Source organism: Drosophila ananassae, chromosome 2R (assembly GCF_017639315.1).
Source record: "Drosophila ananassae strain 14024-0371.13 chromosome 2R, ASM1763931v2, whole genome shotgun sequence".
In the NCBI taxonomy this organism is placed as follows: Eukaryota; Metazoa; Arthropoda; class Insecta; order Diptera; family Drosophilidae; genus Drosophila; species Drosophila ananassae.
In genome coordinates this window covers 22,046,050-22,064,599 of record NC_057928.1, presented here as the reverse complement: position 1 = coordinate 22,064,599, position 18,550 = coordinate 22,046,050, and the positions used below count along the sequence as shown (strand labels likewise).

The window sequence follows — 18,550 nt, the reverse complement described above, 5'->3', positions numbered from 1 at the left end:
CAATATTTTTACCTTTTTTTTATATATTTACACATCAACGGATTTGTAGGAAACGACCAAGTTTTGGAAACTATGGTGATGCTGTGTCTTCTGGAAGAGCTCCTCTACTCCAGTGTGGATTGCGGACTAAAGTGATAGGCGGAGGACTGCATGTCGAGGCTGCTGTGGGAGGAGCACGAACTAACCGACGGAGCCCGCGTGGAGGAGGCCGACGAGACGGAGGAGGATGCACTGGAGCCACTCGAAGAGCTCACCCAGGCGTGGCCACTGCGACGCCGTCGCTGACGCACGAGACCCAAAACCGATCCAGCCACCGGAGTGGAGGCAGAGCTGGCTGAAAACTGACGTCGAATCTGGGTGACATTGCGTTCTGCCACGGGAGCGGTGGCGGGGCGTTGTGATGCCGATTCGGAGCTGTCGGCCTCGCTGGAGGGCGGTGAAGGAGCTTCCTCGCTTTCGGCTGGTAGTGCTGGAGCGTTCAGAGCACGTCCATCCAGGAGAAGCAGTGTGGGCACGCTGCGAGCCAACACGGAACGGTATAACGGAAGCCGGCAAACGGGATTACCCTGCAACTCCACTTCCTGCAACTGGGGACACATGCCCAGGAAGGAGAGTAGTCCCAGCTCACTGATCCGGTTGCTGCGAGCTCTTAGCACCCGGAGGTGTGTTAGCTCCGCCAGGGGATCAACGCGCTGTATCATATTCCCGTCGGCGATGAGCACCCGGATGCTGGGCAGGCCGCTGGTGCCGTCGAAGCTGTTCAGGCCGCAGTTACTGATGTCCAGCCGGGTCAGCTGGAGCAAGCCGTAGCCCAAGTCGCGCAGGGAACTCAGCACACTGCCGCTCAGGTCGAGGGTCTGGAGGCGCGGCAGGAAGAGTGATAGCCGGGACAGGCTGATTGTGTAGGAGATCACGCGCAGGCGCACCGACTCCACGGCCTCCAGGTCCGTGCGCTGAGTAACACGGCGCTGATATAAAAAAAAGAAAGTTTTATAACAATTTGGACATTGATTTCCAAAAAGGATACAACAGGATCTGTATTTGTCGAGTCTTACTTACCAGCAACTCATCCAAGGTCGGCTCCGGAGCCTGCTGGGGCAACACGACGGGCAGCAGGTGTACAAAGGCCGGAAAGTGTTGTGTCTCCTCGATAGTGGCCACGTCCCGGTCGAAGGAGTTTCGGCGACCAAGTTGCCGTCGGTTGAGCTGCGCCCGCTGCTGTTGCTGCTGGGCGGGATTCTGCTGGTTGAGTCGGACCTCGGGCGGCGGCAAACGGAGTTGGGCCATTGCTGCCGGTCCGGGGGGATTCGCCAATAGCACCGGCAGTTCCGCTTGCAGGGAGTGCTCCGGCGAGGACTCCAGATACTCGGCAGGTGCCTCCAGGAGGGGCATTTTTTTGCTTGGACACTTTTTGCAATCTTTTGCGCCTTGGCCGGCAGTATTTTGACAGTTTCTATTGATGTAACAACTGGGAAGTTGCCATGAGCAACGCTTTCGACAACATCCTTTCCAAAACCACTGCTTAAAAGCTTAGTATTCGAGTGCTTCCATATAAATAAAAAATGTTGCATACTTTTTGGGGCAAACAGTACCTAGAGTCTTTAAATCAAAATGTTAATATAGATATTTCATTGATTAAATATTATATATTAAAAAGTTAAATTAAATTAATAAGTTAGTAATTTTATAAAGCCCAAGCCTACTACTTTTTCTGATTTAATAATCGGTTGAGTTTAAAAAATTGCTCTTAATAGGAGATTAATTTTAATAAAAATATCCTTATTATTGATTTATAATATAATATTTTAAAAACTAAAATAATAAATCAAATAGTATTGAAATATAAAGCTTTCAATAATATCCTTGCGTCGAATCTGAAAACTTTTCACAGCCTTATCGATTTGAGGACTTGCAGCATTCCAATGTTTTGTTTTTGGCAAAAAGGACCTTTCACACTGACGTCAGTGTGACGTCACGGTAGTGACGTTCGTTTCGACGCATTCTCCTCTTCTCTCACGAACGGGGAGAGTCGAAGAGAGAGAGCGACGCAAAGAGCCAGAGGTCCACAAGATGTTAGCCAATTGCCCAACGCCTTTTGCCATTTCGAGGGCCATTAGCCATCACCGTCTCTTTCACCTCTCACCTATCACCTACGACCCCCCGACACACTCACCCACACATTCCCACCCCCTCTCCCACCCTCTCCCAAGCTATCTCGCTCTCTTGTGCTTACGATAATGAAATTTGCGAGAGCTTTTGCCGGCTTTTGTGTGCTTGTTGTGGGTGGGAAAGGGAAATGGAAATGGTGGCTCCCAGGGGAGGCGCTGTTGTTGTTTTGGTTTTGGCTCCGCCACCAAGCCAAGCTTTTTCGATTGACGTCATCAGAGGCGAAAGCTGCGCAACGAGCTGACATCCTACCACGCATTTATCGATTCCACAGGCTCGAGAGAGTGGGAGAGAGTCGCTCTTTTGGTGGCTGTCTGTGTGGGAGAGAGGAGCGTGGAGGTGCCTTACGTGTGGGCGAAATGGGGTTTTGCAAAAATGACACGACAGCTGCTGCAGCTTGAAACCAATATCGATGCACTGGAGCAATGCAAAAAAGAAAAAAAAATTTCAACACAATAAAAATAATAAAAATAAAAAATATTATTTTATAATAAATTTTTGATTTTTTTATTTATTTTAACCTTAGTTTTATTTTATTTTTTATTATATTTTAAAAGGTTGAAAATATTTTCGCGCAGTGTAGTCGCAGTTGGCTAATAAGTTGGGGCTCAGGTGTTGCTTGAATTAAATAAAATCCCATCTTTGGCTCGCACATTTTTATAGAGGCCTAAAAATAGAATTTGTCAATAATACCAACAACACACACACACACACCCAGACACTCGTCAAGTCTCGATGTGTGGGTGCAGGACACGCACTGTTGACGTCATTGTCGAGAAAGCTTTGTTGCTCCATGTCCCGTTACTACGTTACAACCAGTTCGAGCGGAGTTCTCTCTTGATGACTTTCTCTCTCGCGTCGCTGTCGGCGTAGGCGTAGCTGCACCAGCAAGCGTCTAAAATGAACAGTTAAAAAATGGATCATTTTTAAATCATATAAATATATATTGCAAAATATTAAATAACTAAAAACTTTGTTAGTTTGATGTGTACAAAAAATTATAATTTTAATTAATAATTTTAGTATTGGCTATATATATTAGTATCTGCCCACAGCGGCAGAGGCGTCGTCGTCGACTGCAGCGCAGGAGAGAGCCCTCGTTGGGACGTTGGCGAGAGAGCTGGTCGGCCAGAATCTATTTAAGCCACTCGCAGCGTCGAGCTCTTTGTTATTGCAGGATAATTTCTCGTCCGCGCTGCTTGTGTTCTCGGTTCGGTCCCTCAAACGGAAAAAATTTGAAATTATTGAAAAAATTTCAGAATTCAAAGATGGATATCCGATAAACAGATAACCAGATATCCCCACAGGTGACCAAGGATATAACTAGATAACTACACAGTTTCTGGTCCTGTTTAAATGTGACAAAAAAAGGAAATTTTTTAAACAAAAAAGGCAAAAGTGAAGAGTGAAATAAACAAAATAATCGAGAAAATATAGCCAATAAGAGCCCAACTAGAACTGAAGCCTTGAAGAAATGCCAACAGCTCGCAGCCCAAAGGGGTGGCATTTGTAGTTGTGGTTGTCGGTGAGGGAGAGGGTGAGGGTGTGGGAGTGGGTGTGGGTGTGGGAGTGGGTGTAGCTGCAAGTGCAACGTTATTTGGGTCAAAAGCTACAGTAGCAGCAGCAAACTTCCAGGGGTCCACCTGTTATGCAGCTGGCTTAGGAGCGGAAGTGGTACAGAGCGAGGCAGAGGCAGAGGCAGAGAGGAAGCGGCAGAGGAGCAGCCATGGAGACCAGCAGCAGCAGTCAGCCAGCGAAGGTGCATCGCCAGCACCAGCGCCAGCGACGGACGGAGGCCCGCCAACGGCGACTGGAACGAGAGGCAGCTGCAACAGGACCAGGACCAGGAACATCAGTAGAAATTAGCACACCCGAAAGACAGGAACGCCAGGAGGCCCTTGACTGTGCCACGGCGTTGAACGAGGACTTGGGCGGCGGAGGCGGTGGCGGAAGCGTGGGCACCCCCAGCAGCGCAGGTCGCATCAGTGCCCAGAGCTCGGCGGACAGCATTGAAATGGTGGGCTCCCCGAGCCAAACCTCCCAGCAAACGGTGGTCCTGGTTAACGGACATGCACCGCCCTCGCAGGACGATGCCGCCTACCCGCCGCAGCAGGAGGAGAGTGCCCAGCTGGGTGCCCGGGAGTCGCCGCCACCGCCATCCCTTCCCCCGGTAGCAAAACAAAGCGACGGTAGCCGCAACTCGTCCGGGGATGCGATGAGTCTGCGGGAGACCCTGCAACAGCTGCCGGCCACTCATCACCATCACCATCGGTCGCGACGCACTCACTCGCCGCAGTCCCTGGAGGCGGACTCCTCCTTCCATCGCGGTATACTCGGTTACATGGACCGCGAGCTCAAGCAGTGTTCGCCCACGCCCTCCGCCTCGGGCAACGGCAACGGCCCTGCAACGGGCGCCTCTCGAAAGCAGCAATCTTTGTCGGATCCGCAAGCCAGTCCCGCCCAGCGATCGTTGCGTTCGCGCAGCAGCTTCGACAAGAGTCCGAGACGGAAGCGCAGCAAGTCCGAGTCTCGGCGGCGGCGGGAACGTAAGCTGATCGCCGCCGGGGAGATGGAGGTGCGGCAGGCGAACGAGACACTAATGCGGTACCTCAAACAGTGCTCGGATATGCACGACGCCTCGTTATCCGGCGAGCTGGAGATCGACCAGAGCTACGAGGAGCGTCGCGTTCACCGGAAGACCAAGTCGCAGCGGGACAAGCGGGGCCAGCTAATCAGTGAGTAGCATCTTTGTTTCCCCATTTTCCAGCACTTTCCGCTCTCATTGAGTAAAGTCCGTGGGGGCGAAAGCTCGTCCACCCACCTGTGCCGCCCGTGCCAGCCACCCGTCCGGCCACCCACTGGTGTCGGTCTCGAGTCTGCGCACTCTCTCTACGGAGGCTTGGAGGCATCTTAGCATATCCTGGACTCCTCCTAGGATTATCATATTAGACTCTAATGTTTAAACTGCTTTTTTTTTTGTTGTATCCTTCAGGCAAACTATATACGGCTGGGGGGATCTCCTCCATCCTCAAGGAGCTGGCCGACGACATCGCCCCGGCCGACGGCGAGGAGATCTACAACCCCTTCACGCCAGTTGTCTCGCCCACGGACGATGCGCCCGCGCACATCGACAAGATGTTCCTGCAGACGTCATCCGGGTATCGACCGGTGGAGCACAGCTACTACAAGCGCTCCTTTCTGGGGGCGGGTGGCGGACGCGGTGCCGGTGGTCCTTCGGGTTCTGGCGGCGGTGGCGGTGTCGGTGGCAGCCACATTGATGGCATCTCGGCCGCGGAACTGGGAGGCGCCGGTCGCCTCTTTCGTTCCAACGGCAGCCATGGCGGTTTGGCGGGCGGACCCGGCGCCATATCGGGCAGTGGACGGGGCAGCTATGGAGACACCCGTTGCCTGCTCGATGGCGAATATAATCGGTGGGTTTCTATTTTATATAGGAGTAATATTCATAAAAACTCAATAGATTTAATTGAAAACCAATTGATATTTATTTGATTATCTTTTTTTTTATGACCATTTTTTTTTTGTTTTTTAGAAACACCATCAGCAACAATATACAACTAGCCTGTGTAGTTCAACGAATCTGGCTGCTCATCTCGAACATATGCCACGGCCTGCTAGCTGGTCTAGCTCTGGCCCACCTTCTCTTCGTCCTGAGCAGCCATCCCATGGACTGGGCCAAGGTCATTAACGGCATGAGTCTCGCGGGCGAGACCATGACCTCATCCCCAACAGTGTCACCCTCATCGGCATCGACGGCATCGGTGGGAATCGAACTGCCCACAATGGCGAGTTCCGGCGATCGGGGCACAGGGTCGGATGGATCTACAACCTCGGGATCCGGACCCGGCAGTAACGATGCCTTGGCATTGATAGGAGACTACGCAGGATTTGCGGAGATCTACTTGAATACCTTCTACTGCTTGGCCATCATCTGTCTGGTTTCTGTTTTCGATCGGTAAGTGTTTCGATTTTCGTAAAAATATTTAAATAATATTTAAGATTAGGGATAAATAATTTGGGGCATAGAATGTGTATAGAAATTTGTTTAAAAACTCATCATCATCATCGTCATCAAGCTCATGTGCCACCCACACAAGCGTCCTTAGAATCCTTCGATGTCCTTTGGCTGGATTAAAAGTCAATTTGGGGTAAGCGCAACCTTCGCAAACACTCGTCTAAAAATAGGATGCCACGTTAGGGCCGGGGAGTTCGCCCCAAGAACACATTGACCTCAGACCGTAGGCCTCGCTGCCACTTTTCATTGAGCCGCACAATTTCGTCCTGACTCGTCCTCGAGTGCCTCTCTCTGTCGCTCTCGCTCAGTTTTTTGAGGTCTAGACCCGAGACAAGCGACTCACGCCGAAGGCGCTGGAAAGTGTGCTACATAACATACAGTGCGTTTCATGATGATAGAAACTGGCGCGTAATTAAGAGCGCCCTCTTAATGGCCTTAGAATGGCCTAGGAATTTGTGGGGCTTCGCGGTCGCATTCAAATAATTTGTATCGCTCGCATTGCGTGGTCGCTTTCATCAGCCACAAAATATTTGAATGCCCTTAAACTTTGCTCTTTTTGCATGCCTTCGGCTCGGCCCACACACAGTCCACCGAAAAGCAAAAAAGCAGAAAAAAAAATAAAGAACACCACTCGACGTCTCTGCCTGCACTCTTGACCTTTAAAGGCTGCGCCAGTGGTGGGTGGTGGGTGGTGGGTGCTGGTATTTGGCGGTAAGCGGTATAAGAAGTAGAGCAACTGTCTGTTGTTCGCTTTTCCGATTTGGTTTTTTGTTTTTTTTTTTTTTCTGGAAAAGTGTGAAGTGAATCTGGGGATGACATTTCGCTTCGTTATCCCACCAGCCATCTGATTTATGTATGTGTTGGGGCTGGCGCATCTCCTAAATGTTAAGTATCTTCCATCTCCGGCCGGGCCAGCGGAGTCTGTGCCCTGACCTTTGGCACTTGGAGTGCGTGGGAGAGTACGATTTTCCTCATAAATGTCAGCCCGAAGATATTTAACATTTGCAACTAGTATCATGTTGTTTAATATTATAATTGATTCATGGCAGCCTTGTGGGTGTTGTTGTCTGTTTAGAAATACACTTACAGTGACGACACTTTGACCCCCTAGGCTTCTTATCAATGATTGAACTGCGACCCTCAACCGTCTGGCAATGAAAGCGGCAATTTGTTTTAAGGTCGCCTAAAGTCGGAAGGAGAAATGTGTCCTTTATTTTTGTAGAGAAACCAATTGACTTAATTAAGTTTCTGATTTAATAAAATTTATATTATTTTCTTTCAGCATGGACATCTGTCGCTGGAGCTTCTCGAATGCCAGCGAACTCATCTCGTTTCGCTGGCTCATCATCACCATGATCTATGTGGCGACAATAATCCTTACAATCTGCTCCGATTCCATTGACGAGAAGCTGTACCTGTTCAACAACAATGCCAACATCACCCTAACCCAACAGGAAATGGTATGTTTCCAACATCTATTGTAATCAATTAATTTAAATTAATAATCGATTATCCCGTAAAGCTAAGCAACAGCGTCCAGAGCGTTTGGAGCAGCCTGTCGGTGACCAGGAGCATTGCCGCCATATCGGGATGGATTATGATCGGACTGACGCCGCAGGAGGATATGCTGTATGAGCATCTGGTCGACCTTAGCAAATATCAGTTGACAAATAATTGAATTTAAGGGCACACGCACACGGTGATTCGGCAAACAAAAACTGTACATAAAGTTATAGTTGAAATTGTAGCAGTTACTGGCTTTTTATATGGCATAATCAAAGCGCAATAGGACTCTTATGTATACCCAATACTTAAGCTTTAAAGTTGTATCCTTGTATCTGAGGGATTCACTTGGATTGGATGCCCTTCACAGGCCGCTAGAAACAAACAACAATGGACGATAATCCAATTATAATTATAAACCAATAAGCAAAAGAGTAATCCTTCGAGTTAGCTACTAAGGGATACAATATACACAGTAAACAATTACGACAATTAAAACACATGATAAGAATATAAAAAATATGTTACTTATATAGAGATTTAATAGCAAAAACCTACTACTGATATAAACATTGAAACGAAACACGCGAATGGAAATACAACACTTTAAATATTATTTCTTACACATATCGTCTAGCCCAAGGGACAGTCTCTAGTTTACTCCATAAATTTGATCTCTAATTGTTAATTGTAGATGCATAACTCGAGTATTGATTTTAAAAGATGAGAAAACTATATGAGAGCCTAAAAAACAATTTCATAAAGGATATATTTTCGCAGTAGCTTAAAAATGATTTTGTTTTTGTTTGATTACTATTATTACTCACTTATTGTATTGTTTTTTGTTGCGGTAGCAATAAATATAATATATTACCAGAGCTGTAAATAAACCGAGTGCAATAATGTAACAAATATGCTTTATTATAAACTAAAATTATAATGAAAATGACAAAAACGAGCTATAAAATTGATTGAAAGAATTTGGCGGGAAAATCTTATTGTAAATCGTATTGTATATAAAAAATATAAACGCAAATAAAAAAAAACGTATGTACAAATAGTTTTCATTTTTTCAATAAATGCTAAATACTAATTTTTTTAAATCTATAAAAAGTACTGGGATATATTTTTTAAAATAATTTTTGCGAGTGTTTAACAGAGTGCTGTTAAGTGCTGTTATGCGCAATAACGTACTTTTATGCGCATTAAAGGCGAACATTGTTCATAGCTGGTCACATTGGAGACGGTGCTTTCTTGGAACTAAAGAAATCGCTTAAAAAACCTTGTCTGAAATGCAGGGCACAAGACAAATTACACAATGGGGAAAGTGTGACTAGTTCTAAGAGGATTTTTCTATACTCTTTAGGAAGGGAATATGATGGTTTTTATCAAACAAAGTTTTAAGACAAAAAACCGTGTTGTGCCACCTATGCGTATGAGTAATATGATATTCAATCATCGTAACAAGCATACGCCATGTTGGCCAGATAAAATAAGAAGTCCTTTAGAAAAATATTAAATAAATGGTAGGACAGAATTAGCAATAATGAGACCATTAATTTTAAATTTTGGTGTCTATACACAATTTAATTAGTTTTGGTAAAAAGATTTCAACATCATCCATCAGTTAACTACATATAATTATTGGTATTTCTTTTTCATTTTTATTTTAAAAGCAATTATGTATTGCAAGATGTATTATTATTATGTATTAACAAGAGTTGTTTAAAATTTTATTAAAGTATAGCCTGTGGACAAATATCTTGGCCATTTTGAAATTGGCATTAATTTAACTGCGAAAATTGAGATCTGAAAGTAATGATTTAATGAAAAATTTGTAATGCAAATGCATAAATAAAGATAGCAAAGTAATGTGTTTTTAAGCTTGTTATCCGCCTTGTCTTTGTTTAGCAGCACCTACGGCTATATAAGGTGTTTAGTATGTTGATGAGGAAATCGAAAAAAATATACCTTACACTAACGATATTATCATTAAACGCTTGCTGCAATTATGGCGCTAATTGAATTGCTAAATGAGTATAATGACTCAACAACAAACACCATACTAAGCACATCGGATGGCGCAACGATATATGAAGCTCTGTGCTCCAGAATCTACACAGCCGCAGTCCATAAATGTGAAATTTGTACTCCCTAATAGGGTTTTTGTTTATTTTATATTATATAATATAATCAGAAGCAGATATAATTATAGAAGAATATATTACAAAATATAAGCTCTTCTATATATCCTAAGAAAAAAAAACTAGCTAAGCTAAAACATAAAAATTAGTTGACATACTCGTTGAAGAATCAAATGTATCCCGTGTTGATGAAAGCCTGCCGCCTGTAAGCGAGCTGTGAGGAAACCAGGACGAAGGGTCCTGTAATTAGGTTAAATACACATGTGGCTCCAAGTGCCTTGGCTTGTGTGAGCTTGGAGATAAAACGCTGCAAAAATAAGGTGAGAAAATGAAATAAAACAAGCAACGGCTGGCGCAACGAATAAAAATGGCGCGTAATTTGCACGTTTAACCGCATGACAGCGAAAAAATTACACAACCCATACACAATGGACAAGGACACAACACAGAAACACGTACTCGGGACCCGAATGAGCCTGCGGTGTCTAAATAACAATTACATAGCAGTCGTAGCACTCAAGTCGCCCAAGTCGTCCTTGGTTGGACGATGCCTGGTTTGCCGCTCCAGCTTCCGGTGGCTCCTGGGATGGTCTGGGGCTGAGATGGACATTTGAGCATATGGTCCTGTAATTATCCTGTTGCTCTTGCCAGCATCACGGCTTAGCCGACCTAGCCCTGGACCACATAGTCCACAGCTACTTGAACGCCGCTGTTCATCGAAATGCCCATCAAGATGGCTGGTCCGTGATGGGTTGATTGATTGAAATATTCCGAGCCTACTTTCGGGGGGTAAGACTATGAACAGCATATGTCGGCTCGCCACTTGGGCATTTCAATAAGTAAAATATTATTGAAAAATTGTTGTATTATTAATAATTGTATTATTGAAATAAAATTGCTCAGTTGTTCCTATCCCGTGGATAACAATTTTTTGAAAATGTCTATATCTTTTTTGGGGGGTGGAGTACTACTATTGGAAGTAAATTTTTATTAGTAGAAGCTAAATAGAATACCCTTATCACTATTTAGTCGTTGATAGTAGCTTCCCGAGAAGAGTATCCGCCCGTTTCGAATTTGGTCCGGTGGCTGGACGAAAACTTGTTGCCTTAACTTTTAATTAAGCCAAGAGTTTGTGTAATGTATCTGGCCGTGCGTCCTTCTCTTCCGAGAGTGTGTGTGCAAAATTAACAAATAAGCGTATAAATTATGCCACAACACGCTGGCATCGCACACACACTGGGGACAGAGCTGGGGATAGGCATGTCCTGCGGCAACCGAGACCAGGACCTGAAACAGGGAAATATGAGCACCAACTGTCGGCACTGGCGTCACTGGGCGGGCGACATTAGCAGCCATCCTGCCATTTGCCGTCATTGTCATCGATGTGGCTCAGACGGAGGACAGAGGGATGGCCAGGACAATGGTGGCCAATAGTCCATATTTCAGTTCGCTTCGTATTACATTGGCTTTAAAGCGCAGTGCCTTGGATTGTGTGTTCGATGCTCCTGGCCAAACATGACACTCTCAAGCTGGCCGAAAACACTGAAGTTTGAAGCTTACCACTTTCGTTGGCCTGGTTAGAATGAAATATTTTATATATTTTTAGCCATAGAACTATCTAAGCCATTGGAATCCTTTGCGAATGCATGATATTAACGATCGTTAACATGGCCAAAGCTTGGCTGAAAGCAGTAAGCCACAGTTTCTTGGCCGAGAATGGGAAAACAGCCATCTTTATTGTTTGTGTTTGCCTGGCCATAATGCCGCGTAACTGCCCCTCATCAGATTGGGCGTAAAGATTTTATGATCTTGCGGCTAAAAATGCGGTTGCATGTCCAAGAATAGGCTTTCTTAAACCGAAACAGCCTTCACTTTGTCCACATTTTCCGGCAGTCGTAAAAATGAAGACGGAAAATTGCAATAAACTGACCCAAAGGGCAGAAATTGTTTTGTGAACAGAGACAATAAACCTTTTCGAGGAATATATATTAGGGCTAACGAAAAGCACTCGCCTGCCTTCAAAGACAAGACATTGTTGAATATAATTAATTTAATTGTAAACAAAAAGGATGCAGGTTAGTCCGGTGAGTTCAGTTGATAGCTCTTCCATAAATTGACCTTAAGTGTGGATGAATATATGGAAATGGCCAGGGAATGAAACAGAACCAAATGTCAAACAGTCGAAACCTTTCAACTGGCTTACATGCCAATTATTCTCGTCTCTCCACCTCGACAGGGGCCCACCCTGCACAGCAGCCACTTTGATGCCTCAACGTGTTTCTTATTCATAATTTACGAGCCGAAATGTTTCATTTCATGTTTTATGGGAAATAAATTATGACCCCGCCCCGAGGTTGCCGGTGCTGTTGCCGTTGCCCATTGACAACGTCAGCCGGGATAGCCCGGCTAAGCCCGGCGATAAGAACTTTTGGCGCAAGAAAAAAAGGAAAAATTTCCAGACAAGAAAAATGCCAAAATAATGGAAGAAGAACTGCAAACGGATAGAGGGAAATTTATGTGCGCTTATTGATTGCCAAACGGGAGAAATACGGTAAAGGATGAAAACTTGTCCAGAAACCGAGAAGGCAATTTTATGTAAATTTTACTTTCGTCCTCAAGAAGCGACTTTTATGAAGACAAAGTGCAGCTGGGTCGGGCTTGAAGGGATTCGATTTTGGCCTCGTCTTTGTCCTGCAGTCAATGGGCCCTAAAAAAAAAACGAGGCATCCTTAAAGTGACCAGAAACGTGAATGAAATCCTTTCCAGTTGATGGCGTACCGGCTTAGGCAGTAACTTTAACGCCACATGTGGGCCAACCTCCTGTCCGTCCATCTACGTACGTATGTGGGTCATTTATATGCAAAGCATAACCACGGCTCCTCAATATGGTGAGTCTAATAAGCCAGAGGAGAGCTGGCTGCTGGAAGCTGGAGATCCGGATCCAGATCTGGAACCGGGGACCCCGTCACAGGCACGTATCCCGTCCCCATTCCGAATGCACAACTCAGGTAGCTAGTCTGGACTATAATTTGGTCTCGTATCGAACTCCTGCAACAGCAGCAGCTGCTATAAATATAATTTCAATAGAAAAGTTGCCAATATAAGTGCCAAGCATTGTTCGTGCCACGGAGGACCCACTCGAACTTGGAGTAATTGTACACAGGAGTAGGGGGAGTGAGCACCATCCCATAGAGCCAATAACTGCGACACACTTTATTCTTCGACAGTTCTCTACTTCTATAGTTTCCAAAATGGTTGTTAACTTTCTTGTGGATTGTTTAAGGTTACTTTACACTTGTAGCCGGAATAAATTGATTTCTTTTTTATGTGATTCGTTACAATATTTTTATTTTTTCACCCTTTAGGGTTAAAGAAGTTCAACGATCCGAGCAAGCCATTAAAAATAGTTAGGATAACTTTTCCATTTAATCTCAACAATAAGAGACACAGATCCATTAGGTGTTTCCTAAAATCATAAATCCTTTTCCAAGTTGGATGGCACTTTATTGTACAGATAATTAAATGATTATTATTCGGAAATATTAAAGAAACTTTCCAAGAAATATATAAAATGAAATGGTCCCTTGTCGATTCAGGGGCTCGAAGCTCATTCATTAAAAGAGTGCCTCTGTAGATTTTTAAATTAAATGCCAAAAATAAATTGGATGGATGAGATGAATATGTACATGAAACATATGTTGATATACTCATATAGGTCTATATATACAATCTATATAGATGGAATCACAGCAAAGGTCAGCGACAACCAACTGAGCAACTGCGGGCTAAAAATAAAAATGTAGGGAATTAGGAAATAAAAAAATAAATTAAATAAGAATAAGAAGACTTCATGTTTTTGTTATTTTTTGATAAAAAAAAGGAAAGTCTTGTCAGGGGGAGCCGAAGGGTAGGTAAATATTAAGTGAGAATTATGCGGAAGTCTGGCCAAGAATGTGTGTGCAAATAGTGGGCTGTCTGAATATATCCGCACACATGCAAATTGGCGTTGTGATTTGGTGAGAGTTTTTTTTGCTTTTTTTTCCTTCCAAACGGTGCCTGGCATATGGGGCGTATGCGCAACGAGGATTTACTTTACAATGTCAACAGACTGAGTGTTCGTCTGCCTTTCCCTGCACATACACATATGTACATCCATATTTTAATATATACGTTTTACATACATGTGTTTAGGTGAAGATGCCTGGCAAAGTAAATAAAAATTCATGAAAGCAGCGCTTGAATATGTTACACAAATTTCCCCTAAGAGGATGAGGCTCAGAAGGCTAAAAATAAGGATGAGATGTCTCAGGTAGAAAGTTGCCATTGTTTATGGTAATCGGCTAAAGGGGCAAAAATGTGGAGGGTAAGCGGCCACTATTCACTTTCCATGTTGCCGTCGCGACAAAAAAAAATACAAAAATGTGTCAGGTGAGGTGCTTGAAAAGTATAAAGCTCTGGAGGCGGACAAGGTGGAGCAGGACTCCAAAAGGAGTCTCGCCCCAAAGTGGTAAGTACGCCACACGAGTTGCCTTTAATAAATAAATCGCAGCTGCATCAGTTGGTACATCCCCTGTAGCCTGTTCACAATGCCCTTGGCTGCTTGTGATTTCCTGCGGAACTTCCCGGCGACAGATAACACAACAAATAAAAGTGCCTTAAATGGAGTTTAGACTTAAGGATACCCGCTATGTAATAGTATTTTTATGTGAGAAGTCAAGGTATTTATAATCATATATTATCCTTATTTTTTGTTAGTATACATAGGGTATGAAAACTATTATAGAACTATCTAAAAATTGTCCACAATATACCACTTTCCTAGTTATTAAGTAGTGAAGAGTTTAGTAAAGAGGGTAATGGTGAAGATTAGAAAATTGTGTGGCTTATCCTCTGGTATGAAAAGTATACAAGTTGAAGCTTGATTAGCTAAAAGGTTAAGTATATTAAAATACACACCGACCGAAGAATTTGTTCTGAAAGACTTGATTTTATTAAAGGGTTAGAGTTGAGCTTAAGTATAATAATATATTAAGTACATTTTACCTTTAGTTCTACACTTCCATACTTTTTAAAATAACCTTTTCAGAAATAACTTTTTATATATTATGGATATTTATTAATTTTATTTATTGGTTTGTGGATTATTTAAGCGCAACACGAATTTCCACTCATTTCCACTTGCTAGCTTCACTCGGAAAGCCGGAAACTCACTCATTGCTGGCCATTGAGTGGCCCACAGAGCGTATACGCGATGTGCATCGGGACCCGAACGGCGACCCGAACCGCCCACGATGGCTTATCAGCAGCTAACCTGTTGGTCGGCGACGACGCCGGCAGCGCTGCCTCCGAGCCCGAGCCCGGACCCGAAGCCGCGTCCGTCAGTTTCCTGTGATTCTTCGTTGGCGGCGGACGCGCTGGTCGGCATCGTCAAGATTTCCCACAGATCTCGAAGAGACGTTGCGTATTGAGAAAATTGCCTTTGCTTCGAGCGCCTCGACCGGAGTAGATTGCCATTGTGTCGCGGATGGAGCTTGGGCGTTGAGGGGAAACCAAACAAGTGCCGGAACGTGCTCGAGTGGTACCTCCATCCTTGTGGTTTTTGGTGAGCCGGTCGGTCCACCTCCACCTCCAGCGTTCAGCATACCCTCACACCCTTTTCCGACCATATTTGTACTCCCCGCCTATTATTCGCAGTGTTGACACGTCGACGGTCGGCAGTTTTCGCTTTTTTATTTATATATTCTCTTGTTTTCACTTTTTTTTTTGTTTTTCCGCCGCGGTTAGCCGGTCCAGAAAACTTTTCGACTTTCCACGCTCTTGTTTAATGCCCAGCCATAATATTTAACTGGCTGGGAGTGAGAGTTAAAACTTAACTGCCAGCAAATAAACTTGAAATTAAATCAATTTGCCCAAGGAGCGCGATCCCCAAGTGAGCGGTGAGTGTGTTTAAAAATTAAGAAAAACCCGCCGGAAGAAAGAAAGAAATGTATTTGGTAATAAGTTTGACATGGTTTTTGGGGCACAGCAGACCCGTGCCAAAGTATGTATATCTCCGAGTATATTCATTACGTTCCGAACAAATTGAATTCCAGTCAACTTTTCTTGCGGCCTTTTCGTCTGCCCCTCTCCTTCTGTCACAAAGAAAAGTTTTATTTCCCGGCCAAAAGACACGGGGAGGGAGCTGCAGGGGTTCGGCCAAAAAAAAAAGCATTCAACTTTTATTTTGTATTTTTTTTGCGACAAAACAAATAAGTTAGCCAAAGAAAAGCACGAGCAAGAAAAGAGTGATTCTGGGCCAGAGATAACATTAAGAGAACCCAATTGCATTTAAAAGTAAAGGAAAGTATTGGACGGGGAGACACGTACACTGTTTACACTTTATGGCCAAATCAAATGGCTGGGCCGTGACTGTTCCTTAATTAAAAATGCAAATTTTCCACTTTAATTTTAATGCGGAGCACCCTCTTGGTGCTCTGCTCGATTGATTCTAATTGATAACCCCTGACCCGGCTGCCAGTCATCCATCAACTGGTGATTCGATCAGCAAATGCATTGATTGCTTTTGTCCAGCAAGGCCCTCAGCTAATGACTCTCTACTGCTCAGGTGGGAATTGGTCGGGACGACCACCCGCCTACTCGGCGTATACGTAATGTTAATCACTATTATCGGGGCAACCGGTCAGCATAACTAAGTGGAAATGATTGATGGCTGGCTTTGAATTGGATGTTTATATTCATATAATTCCATTCGATTATCCATCTGCCGCAGTTTGTTCAATTATTTGCTCCAATTTGAGTTTCCAACGGCGTATACGTGATGTGTTTGTACATGGGAAAGATTTCAGAAGCCCCAGGGAATGCAGATAGTCCCCGTCCTCCGGAGAGAAGGCGACACGGACGGCTAAAAGGAAAACGCATTTCAATTTGCATACCAGACCGTGCCAAAGAACGCTGATGGCCAGGGGAACTGCTCTTCAAGGCTATATCTGGTCGCCAAAATTCGGCAATTGAGGCGAAAATGGCCAAGATGGTTGGCTTGGCTGTCATCAGTCGATTAAGATGGTTTCTCATCGCACGCTCTCCTCTATCGTGCTCCAGCCATTTGCATTTAAATCACTTTGAGGCAGAAAGTGGTTACGAATTGTCGCCACAGGAGGTTGCACTTCTTTCCAACTTTCTACCAACTAAAATTTTACTCTTAAATATTCTTTAGAATATGTATTATTATTTATTTTATTCTAAAAAGGGTTATCTTGAGTCATGACATTGTTTTTATTTATTTGTGATAGCATTTCCCGGGAAAAAATATTACTTTTGGATGGTACTACGAATAAACAAATAATTTGCATAAAAAAATATATATTTCATAAACAAGTAAAGGAGTTTAATATTTATTTTTTAGTTCTAGTGTATTCCAGAGTCGCCAAGCGACCCGTATTTATTTTCCCAACTGATGTTTTTATAGCATTTGCCATTTTTATTGGTTACTTAGTTTTGCATAAATTATGCAGGAGACTGCTGTTGCACGGGAGGATATATGTATGTGTATACGGATGGGGGTATAGCTAAAAGAATGTGTGTAGAGGTGTGTGTTTATGAGTGAAATGGCTTGATAAGAAATGCGAAAAGGCAGAGAGATAGAGGAAAGGGGCTGGAATTCCGCCAGCTGCTTGAATTTATTTGATTTCTCACAGTCGCAAGTCACAGGTGACATTTTTACGGCCAATCTGAGCGATGGAGGTCCCCGACTCGAGTACTGGAGGACTGGAGGACTTCTCGGCCCAGGAAAACAACAATCTTTGCTTATGGAGAGATGTAAGAGGTTATGGAGGAGCTGAGGAACTGAGGAGCTAGGGAACTCTGGCCACGACACGACCATAAAACGATTGCCGCTCTCAAGGACGCCGTTTGCCGTTGCCGTTGCCATTGACATTGCCTTTGACTTGCTCTTTGGTCTGATTGTGGGATCCCTTTGGCAGAGTGGTAGCCCAGCCCAGCGCCACAATGTAATCTGAGGGCTCAGAGGGTGGGCCACCGCTGCCATCTGCTATTCCTATTGACAGTCAGTCAGACGTTTGTGGCTAGGATTTTCAAATTTCTCCAGAGACCCACTCGACGTTGCCTTTCAATTTACCTTCACATCCTCGTGGTTATGATTTCGGCCTGCGCCGCTTGCTCACTTAACTTTTGTCAATAATTCAGTGTCCACTGGGGAAACCCACAAACACTCTCTCACTCGGATAGACTCGGATAGGGTGTGGCGGCGGTGCCCTAATGCAGGCCAAAAAATTAATTGCTTTTCAATTAGAGGACGGACGGAATAGGGTGGCCGACAAAAAATCACTTGGCCGACGGTTTCATGGACTCGGGAACCGCAACTGGGGGTCCGGGGATTTGGTCTGAAGCGAAGGCCATCATGGGCCAGAGTCTAAGGCCCATACCCTGCGGCCAAAGGCGTAATTAATTCTCTATTCACCATCAAGTCCTTTGGGCTATTTCTGGGTTTAAGTTTAAGCAGAAAAAAACTGTCAGTGACAGTCAGTAAAAGAATTGAAGTTTTATATCAAATAAGTGGACTTTGAGAATAAACATTTTAAATATTTAGAATGTTCCAAGGGGTCAGTCAGTGAGAGCTTATAAAAAAAAAACAAAGAGCACCAGCTGGCCATCATCAAAGTGAATTTTATATTTTGCAAGTTAATAG

At 44.2% G+C, this 18,550-nt stretch overlaps 3 protein-coding genes across 3 annotated transcripts in view; 2 read left to right on the top strand and 1 right to left on the bottom strand.

Annotated features, from left to right (window-relative positions):
- Positions 1 to 18: 18 nt before the first annotated feature.
- On the bottom strand, positions 19 to 1,553 carry LOC6507217. Its single transcript, XM_001956413.4, has 2 exons — positions 1,060 to 1,553; positions 19 to 968 (listed from the first exon to the last, which is right to left on the bottom strand). The coding sequence occupies exons 1-2, from the start codon at positions 1,390 to 1,392 to the stop codon at positions 105 to 107; spliced, it is 1,197 nt and encodes a 398-aa protein (XP_001956449.1). The 5' UTR covers positions 1,393 to 1,553; the 3' UTR covers positions 19 to 104.
- A 1,764-nt stretch (positions 1,554 to 3,317) lies between these two features.
- Positions 3,318 to 8,795, top strand: LOC6507839. The gene is made up of 5 exons (XM_001956414.4): positions 3,318 to 4,901; positions 5,159 to 5,597; positions 5,717 to 6,139; positions 7,482 to 7,659; positions 7,722 to 8,795. Exons 1-5 carry the CDS (start codon positions 3,893 to 3,895, stop codon positions 7,875 to 7,877), a joined length of 2,205 nt encoding a protein of 734 aa, XP_001956450.1. The 5' UTR covers positions 3,318 to 3,892; the 3' UTR covers positions 7,878 to 8,795.
- Positions 8,796 to 15,226: 6,431 nt separating this feature from the next.
- LOC6507840 (prolactin-releasing peptide receptor) overlaps positions 15,227 to 18,550 on the top strand; it is a 32,108-nt gene continuing 28,784 nt past the window's right edge. Inside the window, exons 1-2 of the mRNA XM_001956415.4 lie at positions 15,227 to 15,448; positions 15,631 to 15,782. The gene's annotated coding sequence lies outside the window, so the exon portion shown is untranslated. The remainder of the gene's footprint in view (positions 15,449 to 15,630; positions 15,783 to 18,550) is intronic.